This window comes from Lutra lutra, chromosome 4 (assembly GCF_902655055.1).
Source record: "Lutra lutra chromosome 4, mLutLut1.2, whole genome shotgun sequence".
Taxonomy (NCBI): domain Eukaryota; kingdom Metazoa; phylum Chordata; class Mammalia; order Carnivora; family Mustelidae; genus Lutra; species Lutra lutra.
Window position 1 is genome coordinate 53,815,871 of NC_062281.1, and position 12,811 is coordinate 53,828,681.

Below are 12,811 nucleotides of genomic sequence, written 5' to 3' on the forward strand. Positions count from 1 at the left end.
AGATATGTTATCTTTGCTGGAGCAGATTAATATGGCTTCAAGTACATGTTACAGCATTCTTTTCTATCCCAATCAGATAAGATCAGAAAAAGGAATAGAAACTGCATTTACATGGAACAACATACATTTACAGGTTAGGGGCCTACATTCCCTTCTGCTGTTATAACACGATGAGATGAGATCTGAGTTGTCTGGACTTCCTACACATCATGTGATCAGGAGGATGAGCAAGAACGGCCAGCATCCTGGAGGTGTTGGTAGGACATATGGGAGCATGGGAGTTTTAAGTTGGTGGCAATTGAGTGAAATTTTGTTCTTGTAAAGTATTTAGGATCCAGGTGGGTCAAGGGCAAGAGAGGACCTCTTTTCTAGATGGCAAGTTGCTGCATCTTGCCTTTGCACCAGGAAGAAGGAAACAAAATTCCTGGTAGGATCCTTTGGCTGATGGTGGCAACATAGTCCACATCTAGGGATGTGCTCCAGCCCATACATTCTGTGACAGGAAGAGCTCCCTGCTTTGAATAAGGCCCGGAGCACAAAGTCAGAATTATAGTACAAGCAGCCCTGCCCCTTGGGCCATATGATCTGGCAAACTCTAAGCCACTGGAGGTATTAGTGATGGGAAGATATGCAGTGTGGTGGAGAGATGAAGCCACAGTGGACGCCTCACAGAACAGACCTCTGGGCTTTTGGAGCAAGACCATGCCACCTGCAACAGAAACTTGTGTGCTTTTGAAAAGCATTCCTGGTGTGTTACTGGGGACCAGTAGAGACAGAACTCTTGATTATAAGATGCCAAGTAACCACGTGTCTGGAACTGTCCATTATGAGCTGGGTTCTATCAGAACCACAGAGTCATAGATGCAGGCAGGCCCAGCATTCCAAAATAAGATCAAAACTGCATCTGGGATTAAGGCTAAGCAAGACCAGAAGATATGAAGTAACTGCATGAGCAGGTAGCCCGGTTCCTCATGTCACCCACCACGGGTGTACCAACAGCCCTCCCTCAGATCATTCCTCGACTTTGTGGGGGGCTGTCACCAGCTGAAGGAGTAGGAAGAGCTTGAACAGGTTTTATGGGCAGGTCCACTTAGTGTGTGGACGGAAGTTAAAAACAGGCTGTGGTTTAATTGCCACTGCGGTGGGAGGGGGATTGAGAGCAGTGGTGAGGAAAAGCCGTCCCAATGGACAAAGCTCAGAGTGGTGCACCTATTACTTATTTTGTGTGGAGGGAGCAGTGGTCTGAGGAGAAGACTTCCTCATGGGTGGAGGGAATATTCTTATAGGGTAATCAGGAGGTTGGGAGGAATACTGAAAAATTGAAGACAAAGGAGTCTGGCATCAAGGAATGTGGAGGTACTGGAGAGAAAGGGCACAGTGTGTGAAGACTTTTGACTCACGTAGTAACGGACACCAGAAAGATCCATCACAGATAAGAGAGTGAGCAACCAAGAGGACATGTGACTAAGCCAGTACACATTAGCCAGTCTTTGAATTGACATGATGAGCACATGAACAGAGGAACCACAGGGGCAGAGACAGGCCATGCCTGGGCTCTATTTTACTGACACTTTTCTGAAAGTCTAACCTGCCAGCAATAGAGACCAATACTGAACTCCCAAATTGACAACTTCTTCAAGGAGATGAGTTCCCATAGTTAATTTACATATGTTGGGGGATCAGTGTGCATCCAACACATGAGGCAACACATCAGACATTTTCTTAAAAAAATCCTAGGAATTTTAGTAACTTCAGTGCCTAATGTTAGTATCTTTAGTACTTGGCTTCAGTCTCATGCTATTCAACTGAGTGAGGATAACTATAAATAGTACACATTAATGTAAAAAAAATCACAATGGTAAACTTCCTAACACAGGAAAGGAAAAGAATCAAATAAGCTATGGTATCTTTTCAAACATAGTTGGGACATTAAGTCGATGGTGTATGCAAAATTGCTTAGCCTCCTACTAGGCATATAATACTAGGTGCTCCACAAATGTTAGTTGAATAATTATCTGTCAGACCATTGGCCTGGATAAATGCTTTTACAGATATTTATAGATACTGGAAATTTAACATCTTAATGGGAATTGTTATAAAATGCTATTTTTCTTTTCTGTCTTAAAATAATTTTATAATTTCAGTTTTTCCTAATAACTCTGTGTTAGCATATGGACATCAAACATTGCCTAGAATTAACAATGATATTCTCAGAGCTGATGGCATGTGTAAGGCTGTGTTTGTCTTTTAACCTTGAAAATCTCTTCTCTAGTTGGTATATTTCCTATTATACTCCTTATCCTCTGTTTTGATTCTTTACAGATATCAGTGGACATCAGAGTGTTTCAGTCAAGACTGAAAGGAACAGAACCTAGCCTAAATTAAGGAGGATTTACTAAGAAGATACTTGGTGTTGTCATGGCAATGACGACTCTCTAAGCTTATGGGAAATTGAGTTGACATCTGGAAAAGCAAGAGTAACGAGGCCGTGTGTGTGTGTGTGTGTGTGTGAACACAGTCTCTTTCCTTCCTTTTTTTCTATGTTCCATTCTCCTGCTCTATATGACATGGCTTAAAATGATCTAGCCCTCACTAAATTTAACTTTTTAGTTCAAATGCCAAATACAATCTGTGAAATCTTTCTGGTTTTTAGTTCAACTTATCAAGAATGAGAGTGTGATAAGATCTCTAAACAGCTGATAATTTGGCTTATTCTAGATCACCCTTGGTTAGAGAAAGAGAGAAAAAGACCTGGAGCACAGGGGTCCAAGTGCACAACCATAGCTGCGTAGTTTCACCCCTACACAGTGCTGTGTGTGTGTGTGTGTATGTGTGTTGCTGTTCTTAGGGAAGGAACTAGAATTTATAAACCTAGTTTTGATCTTAAATTAGAGTTGGAAAAATTATATCTGGTCCTTCCAAAAACTGTTTCCATTTTCATGTTGACCAGCTTACATTTGAGAGAGCTTTCCTGCTCTAAATGATATTAAGAAAAGATGACAAGGATTAGAATTCCTAACTTTTCCTTCCAACTTTTCTGTACTATCCACAAGAATTATATGAAAAAGCAAGTTCAAACACTATTTCAGGAAACAATAACACACTCATCCTAATGATGCTCTTTTTCTTTAAGATCAATTTAGACAGAATGGTTGATCAGCTCCAGGGAACATGGAAATCCATTTCTTGTGAAAATTTTGAAAAATATATGAAAGAGCTGGGTAAGCCATTTTTACCTGCATATCATAGCCAGTAAAAATGGGAGATTTGATAGCACAGAAACCTGGTCTGTATATCAGCTTTATCCTGGGCCCCTCCCTCCAATAGAAACATAAGAAACAATCACATAGAAACGATTAACATTGGTTCAGGACCTAGATACAGTTCTACGCAAAATTAGTTTGTAATTAACAGAATCCATGCTCTCACATAATTTACCATGGGTTTACATGGCTAAAACACATATGCAGTATATATTAATTATATTATTTATATTATTACTGTATTATTATGTACTATTGTAATATATTATAATATTATATATTATTACATATTATATGTATTATCTCCATAAAAATTTTAAAGCAAAAAGTCATAATTATTTTTAAAAAACAATAATTTTTTTCAAGGATTTGCTCTATATCTTTAGAGGATCTTCAGAATAGATCTTGTTTTCCAGCTGAGATGACTGGGGCCTTCTGTGGTGTCTGTCCACCATACTCCAATCTCTGTTCCTATTGTAACATTGCCTTCTCCTCTTCTGTAGTGTAATCTCACTCTTTATTTTCTTATAAGGGAAGATTCTTATAATGAGATTGTGATTACATTTAGGGTCCACATGGCTGATTAGCTCCCTATTTCAAGATTCTTGAGTTAACCATATCTACAAAGTCCCCTTTGGCCTGTAAAGGGACATTCACAGGTAGGGATTAGAGTGTAAATATTTTTGGTAATCATTATCTAATACATCCCAACTTGTTATCATGTTTCACAAAATAAATTCATGAGCCATATTAGAGTGTTTCTTTAATTTATCTTCTCTTAGAAATTTAACTTCATTATTGTATATGTGATGCTATTTCTATAGAAAATAGTCCTACATGTAATGCACAAAGCTGTGTGCACAAGGATTATTTGCAATAAGAAAACATGGAAACAAACTACATGTTCATCAATAGGGAGACAGATGAAATAAATATATATACTCTGTAAAATATTATGTAGTAATGATAAAAATTTGTATCTACATGTACTGACACAGAAAAGACATAGAGATGGGGGAAAAGTAGGTTAAATAACAATTGTTATGACAGAATATCTAGATTTTAAAAATTTTTATATGTAGTGGTGATGGTTGTATAATTTTGTGAACGTACCTAATGCCACCTAATTGTATGCTTTAAAATGGTAAAAATGATAAATTTTATGTCATATGTATTTTAGCACAATAAAAAATACTTTATGGAAAAAACAGCTCTATATGTGTGTACATACAAGAATACAAGTAAAGAAATAAAGATCTTAAATAATCCATGCCCCAGTATTTCCTCTGTATAAATGAGTGCATTTTAAAAGAGGGAGATTTTTTTCAAAATAGGGGCTTTAATAAAATTTCCAAAGAGGTTCATGAACCAACAGGAATAATACCTACTGAGCTAAAGAAACAGGCCAACCAGTAGTCAAAATTAGAGACTGATTTTTTTTTTCCTGCAAAATATAATCTATTTTAACAAAATGGTGGTGCTATAAGCTTCAGCTACTTGAATTCATACAGCATTACATCTGCTTAACTCGCAGACCTCTTAGCTACTAAAGAATTACGCAGCAAACATGGGTTTCTAAAGTCAGCAACAGATTAACTATGGTGTCCTTTCATCTGGTTTCCAGGAATAGGAAGAGCCAGCAGGAAACTTGCCTGTCTGGCAAAACCCACGGTGACCATCAGTACCCAGGAGGATATGATCACTATAAAAACCAAAAGCATCTTTAAAAATAATGAGATCTCCTTTAAACTGGGAGAAGAGTTTGAGGAAACCACGCCAGGTGGCCATAAGACCAAGGTGAGGCCTTCAACACTCTTTCAGTTACATTTTGTAAGAATGTAAATTCGAAATTATTCTAAGTAAGGAAACAGTTACAGCAAATACATCTAAAGTCTGTATTAGATAAACACTGACTAAAACCTAGGTCTGAGGATCTTAAATTTTAATATGCATAGACATCTCCTATGATGCTTGCGAAAAATGCTTATTTGTAGGTCCCATCCCCACAGGTTCCAATGTCTGGGGAAGGCACCCGAAGACTGTATTTCTAACAATTCTGAGGCAGAAGCTTAGCAGATGCATATTGAGAATCATTTCTTTAGATTCTTTTCTCAGAAATAAAAGTTACACCTTTCTACTTTGTAGCAGTTTTCTATGCGTAAAGTTGGAATGAATAAAACTACATTGTCCAGTATAGGTGACGTTATTCCTCAGTACCAAATTAACCACAGGCCCCAGTGGCTTAACACAATGGAAGTTGCTTTCTAAGTTAGTATACATATTCAACAGTAATCCTCACGGCTGGAGAAGTTTCTGTGCGTGGAGTGGAGAGCAAGCAGGAAATGAGGGCATAGAGTATCTACCCCTCTTAATTTCTCAGGGAAAAGAGAATTTTACTTAGTCTTCAAGATAATATATTTTTACTCTTACAAAACCTTCTCTCCCCAGAAGAATCAGCCAACAAATTTAGTGCTGACGAAGTCTTAAAATATAAGTAAAACTTGTAAACACCAGTCTAAAACTACCTGAGAATGTCACAACAGCTGAGAAGAATTTGGTACTTGATAAAACGTTACTATTCAAATGTGACAATCTGAGCTGAATTCTGTTTTGTCCATTTTCAGAGTGTGGTAACTTTCGATAAGGACTCTTTGATTCAGGTTCAAGACTGGGATGGCAAAGAGAACACCATAAGGAGAAAGTTGGTGGATGGGAAAATGGTGGTGGTGAGTGAACCTGTCTGTCATTATTTTTGTCACCTGCTCTAATACTTAATACATAAAATCATTCAAATAGGTTGTTCTAAAATAATAGAAGTCAATGTAATTTTTCTTTTTCTCTTGCTTTATAAGAATGGGGGAAAACACTGGCAGATAAATATAATAGATATAATATTTATGCATGACCATAAATATTATAAAATGTGGGTTGAGGAACTAAAACACTAAAGAAAATAAAAGAGTTGTTTGCCTAATTCTTTGACTTACACATAAGCCAAAACAAGCATGTGTTTGTGCAATGAAGATTTCAGCAGGGATTGTGAGATGTTGCTAATACTTTGCTCCATACCAGGATCAATTTCCCACTGTTTCCCAGTTCAACACCAAACAAACATGTGAAAAGGAAGTTTAAACTAATGCAAAGTTTAAGTGGTATCCCCTTGGTGTATGGATGAGTTGACACAATTAAAAACTGACATTTCTGTGACTACTGTTTGCATGCTTTCATATATTATTTACCTAATCCTCACAATAATCCTGTGAGTTAAGACTAATTAACCCATTTAGAAATTCAAAACCACATTGAGATACCACCTTATACCAGTTAAAATGGCCTCAATTAAACAACATGTGTTGGAGAGGATGTGGAAAAAGAAGAACCCTCTTATACTGTTGGTGGGAATGCAAATTGGTGCAAACCACTTTGGAAAACAGTGTGGAGATTCCTTAAGAAATTAAAAATAGAGCTTCCCTACAACCCTGCAATTGCACTACTGGGTATTTACCCCAAAGATACAGATGTAGTGAACAGAAGACAGAAGGGCCATCTGTACCCCAATGTTCATGGCAGCCATGGCCACGATCGCCAAACTATGGAAAGAGCCAAGATGCCCTTCAATGGATGAATGGATAAAGAAGATGATATGGTCCATATATACAATGGAGTATTATGGCTCCATCAGAAAAGATGAATACCCAACTTTTGTTTCAACATGGATGGGAGTGGAGGAGATTATGCTGAGTGAAATAAGTCAAGCAGAGAGAGTCAATTATCACATGGTTTCACTTACTTGTAGAGCATAAGGAATAACACGGAGGACATTAGGAGAAGAAAAGGAAAGGTGAATTGGGGGAAATCGGAGGGAGAGATGAACCAGGAAAGACTGTGGACTCTGAGAAACAAACTGAGGGTTGTGGAAGGGAAAGGGGTGGGGAGAGTGAGCCTGGTGGTGGTTATTTAAGAGGGCATGGATTGCATGGAGCACTGGGTGTGGTGCATAAACAATGAATCTTGGAACACTGAACAACAACAACAAAAAAAGACTAGTTAGCCCATTTAACAGTTGAGAAAACTGGGATTCAGCCACTGATTTACCTAAGGATATTCAGCTAGAAAAACATGGTGGTGCTGGGATTAAAAACCCAGGTTAGCTTAATTTCAAAGTAATTTTTGAGACCATTCTGCTCCCTTTGAGGATGGCTCCTCAGGTCATCTTTCTCACTGTCACACAGTGGAGGGAAATATGCCAATGATTCATCTCCCCAAACCTCCAATTGCACCAAAATGAATAAAATGGCAATTTTGGACATAATGTTAAATAGCTTTAAGGGAATATGTGAGAACTATGTGAAGTAAAAAAACAACAACAACAAAAACCTGTCTTCATTTCTTAATGTAAGGATAGTTTTCCTTCCAAGAATGAAGAGTGCATTTCCTTATAAAGTAATAAGTGGAAGAATAAGCATACTTGATTTTATTGCTCCTTATAATGACATTAATCACCACACAGGTATGTTTTTAATTCATTAGGGAAAATGTAGATTCAGAATCCAATTTGTGCATTCAGTACTACCATTCAGTACTTCTGTGACTTCGGATGAGTCATTTATTCTCTCCAAGATTGAGTTTACTTGCCTTCAAAAATGCAGGACTGTCTTCATGGGTTTGTATTATTATTATTATTATTATTTTATTTTTTCAGTGTTCCAAGATTCATTGTTTATGCACCACACCCAATGCTCCATGCAATGTGCCCTCCAGGCTCACCCAGAGCCCCCCATCACTCCAAAACCCTCAATTTGTTTTTCAGAGTCCACAGTCTCTCATGCTTTATCTCCCCCTCCAATTTATCCCAACTCACTTTTCCTTTCCTTCTTCTAATGTCCTACATGTATTCTTATGCTAGAAGCTTTGAAAGAATTAATAAGATTGATAAACCACTGGTTCTTTGAAAGAATTAAGATTGATAAACCACTGGCCAAACTAATCCAAAAGAAAAGAGAGAAAGGACCCAAATTAATAAAATTATGAATGAAAGGGGAGAGACTATGACTAACACCAAGGAAATAGAAGCAATCATCAGAAATTATTATCAACAGTTGTATGCCAATCAGTTAAGCAACCTAGAAGAAATGGATGAATTCCTGGAAACCTATAAACTTCCAAGACTGAAGCAGAAAGAAATTGACAACCTGAATAAACCAATATCCAGTAACAAGACTGAAGCAGTGATTAAAAACCTTCCCCAAAATGGGAGTCCATGACATGACTGATTCCCTGGAGAATTCTACCAAACATTCAAAGAAGAAATAATACTTATTCTCTTGAAGGGTTTCAAAAAATAGAAACAGAAGGAAAACTTCCAGACTCTTCATGGGTTTTTTGAGAGAATTAAATACCATCATGTATATATCAGTGCTCTAAAAACCATAAAATACTATATCAATGTAACTTAATGTTATTATTTGAAAAATATAGTGTATATAAGATTAGCAAAAATGCCTCACTGTAGGCATTTTAAATGTTTTAACAAAGACTTCAGATTTTATACTCTTTGCCTTGCTTTTTGTATACACACACACACACACACACACTATATATACCATATATATGTATAACCACATGTATCATATATATGATTTTCCATTTTGTTAGCAAAATCAGCTAGCAAACCAACAGTTGGTATCTATAGTTATCTACATAGATCTCTTTTCAAGATTTTCACAGAATGTATGTATGGATAGTACTTGGTTTGCATTGTTCTAAAATCAGTTTCACCAGCAATACTGAAATGTCTCATCGTTCCTTTGTCTTCTAGGAAAGTGCCGTGAACAATGTTATCTGCACTCGGACGTACGAGAGAGTACAAAAAAACTCAGTCTGAAACTCTTAAGCATCCCCAAACTGTGATCCAAACTGCTGAGGTTATTTAAATAAAACTCCAAAGTAAAATGTTACATCTGTTAATATGAGGGAGCTTGTGGACAAGCACTGACAATTTTGATTTCCAGTTTTTATATGCCTATGTTATATTGTACCTTGGTACTGGGAGCTGTGGGAAAACAAGCTGCTATAATGAATTCAGGGCTGCTCTCATGCATTCAGAAAGGCGCTTCATGTTGACTTTTTTCCCATTAAGCATATTATGTCAATCCTTTATATTCAACATGATCTGCAGTATACTGGGAAAATAGTATTAATTATAAATCCTTTTTGGGGTACCTGGGTGACACAGCCAGTAGAGCATCTGACTCTCGGTTTCTGCTCAAGTCGTAATCTTGGGCTCGTGATCTCTGGGTTGTGGGGTTGAGCCCCACGTTGGGCTCTAGGCTCAGTGTGGAGTCTGCTTGAAATTCTCCCTCCCTCTGCCCCTCCCCACCATGCTCGTGTGCATGCTCTCAGTCTCTCAAATAAATAAATAGATCTTTAAAATTAGCAACAAAAAAATCTTTTTATAGGGTGCTAGAGACACAACAGAAAACAAAAGAATCCATGCCCTGATAGAGTTTGCAATCAAATGGCATTGGAGTCTGTTTAGAATGATTCACATTTCAGATTTAGCTTATTATAGTATATGATGATTTGTATTTAGAAAGAATTTTGTCCTAAATGCCCAGAATTTTTTTTTTAAAGATTTTATTTATTTATTTGACAGAGAGAAATCACAAGTAAGCAGAGAGGCAGGCAGAGAGAGAGGAGGAAGCAGGCTCCCCGCTGAGCAGAAAGCCCGATGTGGGGCTCGAACCCAGGACCTGGGATCATGACCTGAGCCGAAGGCAGCGGCTTAACCCACTGAGCCACCCAGGCACCCCAAATGCCCAGAATTTTTAATCCAATATCTAAATTATTATATCACCCACTGATATGAATAGAACTCTATAAATAAAAATTTGTTAATAAACTTCTATGCTAATTTCACTGAGCATTTTCTAACATAACCATTTATTTTGTGAGCCTCTCAGTGTTTTTCAATTTCTTGCACACCAAGGCAATTGTCTAAAATTAGTAGTGTGTAGCAATTTAAAACCCATAGTATGAGGACCATTGAAAGTACTAACTTAAGCATTTTCCCATCTTATAAGAATTGGTGTGTAAGAAACTTATTTTCTGTCTTGATTATTAAAAAAATTTATACTTAGATCAAACTTATAATTAACAAAGAAGCTTCATTAGAACATGGTTTTCAGAACCCCCCCACACACATTTTTAAAATTTTTTAACCTCCTTTATCCACTGGGAGAAATGGGTGAAGGGGGTCAAAAGGAAAAATATTAATTTTTTAATAAACTAATTGGGGCAGATTGTGTCTCACAGGTTGAACCTCAACTCTGTGTGAAAGAATGATACACAGGTCTGGAACTAGAGCATCTAATCTAATATATTAGCTAATATAAATCTAATAATAATATATATAATTATATATAATATATAATAATATATATATATATATATAATATATAATAATAATATATTAGCTAATAGAAATCTAATAATCTAATATATTAGCTAATATAAATCTAATATATTAGCAAGCTCTTTCTACAGAAAACATATAACCACTACCATCATAGTAAAAGCCAATGCAAAGGAGAATATTCTGTTTTATTAGCACCAAACCTTATGAAGTTTAGGCCAGGAAGGGATTTTAGGAACTGCCTGGACTTATCACTTTATTGTGTAGATGGGGGCCAAATTGGTAAACTACACTTCCATAGTCCCATGATGGTTTTAGGCAGACCTGGAACCAGAACCCATGTTTCTGGATTATTCACCTCACAGCTCTAACAAAGGGAATCAAGATACAAAAAGGTTCATTGTACAGTGTACAATTACGGATCAATTTAACATTACTTCGAACTTAAAGGATAAATAAGCTTCCCTTTATGTTTTTATGAGAGGGAGAGAGGGCACAAACAGGGAGGAGCGGCAGAGAAAGGGGGAGAAGACGACTCCCTGATGAGCCGGGAGCCCCAAGCCGGACTCGATGTCAGGACCTTGAGATCATGACCTGAGCTGAAGGCAGACGCTTAACCCCCGGAGCCACCCACGCGCCCCTTTCCTTTATGTCAAAACGTGTGGCTGGATGGACAGCTTGGTCCAAGTGATGACAGAATCTGCCGTTTGTACTCACGACCCATCGCTGCTTATTTGCCTCAGTTATCTGTTAGGGGATCTCGGAGGTCCTGTAGAAGTGAGAGACGCAATTGTTTATCTTTCGGTTGCTGAAATGATGAAGACGACAATGGAAGGCATAGAAAAACGTCTTCTGCGCTGCTTGTGCTGCACAGAGAGGATCACAGGCTGAGGCTCAGGGAGCTATTTTCCCGCCGCCCTGTGGATGGCTGTGCGCGGAGCAGCCGGCTGCAGGCTCGGGGGACAACGTGTGGCACAGAAGTGGGAAAGAAGCATTCTCCTCCCCCTCCCCCCCGAAATGGAACCCAGCGCTGCTGTGATACCCGAAGGGTCAATGGATATGGCAGCTTCGCACACAGTGCTCCTGGCTTTGGTATGAGGATTCTGGTCTGCTGTGGTGACGGAGGTCCTCTCGTGGGCAGCAGGAGCCCGTGCAGGAATCCTGGCGGTGAAGGCCTGGCTGACAGAAAGCAGCGCCCAGGACAGGACTCCCGTGAGGACTCCCTGGAACATCTGGGACTCAGAGCCCGGCGTGGGTGTGGGCGTGGGTGGGGGTGGGAGCGGGGGCTTTGCAATGGCTGGACTTCTCCACGAGCAAGTGCGAACATCACGTTTGGATATTGGTATTATTTTATTTGTCAACACTCTGATGAAGTCTAGGTGCTTGCGGGTACTCAAACACCATGAAAATGCAACAGTAGCAAGTGGAGTTTTGGGGAAGGTAAGTGAATGTCATGCCTACCTTCTACTTCCTTTACCTGGTTGAGAACCATTAAAATAGAAGGTCACTCCACTATGACTGATGGATGCGTAGCGTCCCTCAGGTATGGTTCCGCAGTTCAACATGCAACCAAACTGAACAAGACACACCATTGCTCTAAAGTGATGTTGTAAATCAGGATTTACCGTGCACTCACCTTGTACAAGGTGGTGCGTGAGAAAGGTGATCCAAGGAGAACTAAGTCCTCTTCCTTGCCCTTGACTGACTTGAAAGAGAAGAGATTTGTTTAAAAAGTATCACACTGGCACGTTCATCTCAGGAATTTATAAATAACAGATTAAAAACCAAATGCGTTCACTGAGAGAGAAAGGTCTAATATCAGTTTCCTGGTGGCTGTCTTGCCCAGGTGAGAAGAAAACCAGCAACAAGGGTGGCAGAAGCAGCAAGAGTGAGGACAGCAGCAGCCTGGCCAAGGAGGCACACATGGGCTCTCGTGCACACCTTATCAGGACGACTGTCCTAGGGAGTGAATCCATGTTGTAGCCTTCATGCACTTTGTACCCATTCAGTTCAAGTTAGTAATCACTATTCAGGATACACAGGGAGTGTGAGCTTATTCCTAGAGAGGCATGACCTGTTTGTTCTAAACCAGGAAAAGGTGGTTTTTTGTTTTTTGGTTTTTGTTTTTCATTTT

At 38.7% G+C, this 12,811-nt stretch overlaps 1 protein-coding gene across 5 annotated transcripts; it reads left to right on the forward strand.

Annotated features, from left to right (window-relative positions):
• The first annotated feature begins 870 nt into the window (after positions 1 to 870).
• FABP12 (fatty acid binding protein 12) lies at positions 871 to 9,204 on the forward strand. 5 transcript variants are annotated; one of them, XM_047727339.1, is made up of 6 exons: positions 871 to 956; positions 2,323 to 2,492; positions 3,134 to 3,221; positions 4,888 to 5,060; positions 5,888 to 5,989; positions 9,082 to 9,204. In XM_047727339.1, exons 3-6 carry the CDS (start codon positions 3,149 to 3,151, stop codon positions 9,145 to 9,147), a joined length of 414 nt encoding a protein of 137 aa, XP_047583295.1. In that variant the 5' UTR covers positions 871 to 956; positions 2,323 to 2,492; positions 3,134 to 3,148; the 3' UTR covers positions 9,148 to 9,204. The 5 variants fall into 5 exon arrangements, with proteins under 5 accessions (XP_047583295.1, XP_047583292.1, XP_047583294.1 ...); XM_047727336.1 differs by having other exon boundaries at positions 2,323 to 2,488; XM_047727338.1 differs by having other exon boundaries at positions 2,323 to 2,477.
• The last annotated feature ends 3,607 nt before the right edge of the window (positions 9,205 to 12,811 follow it).

Bases quoted from the DNA above. Each gene is read 5' to 3' on its own strand.
- FABP12 (XM_047727339.1), top strand. From the start codon at position 3,149: ATGGTTGATCAGCTCCAGGGAACATGGAAATCCATTTCTTGTGAAAAT. The intron at 3,222-4,887 runs GTAAGCCATTTT...TCTGGTTTCCAG, and splicing joins AAAATATATGAAAGAGCTGG to GAATAGGAAGAGCCAGCAGG. The intron at 5,061-5,887 runs GTGAGGCCTTCA...GTCCATTTTCAG, and splicing joins CAGGTGGCCATAAGACCAAG to AGTGTGGTAACTTTCGATAA.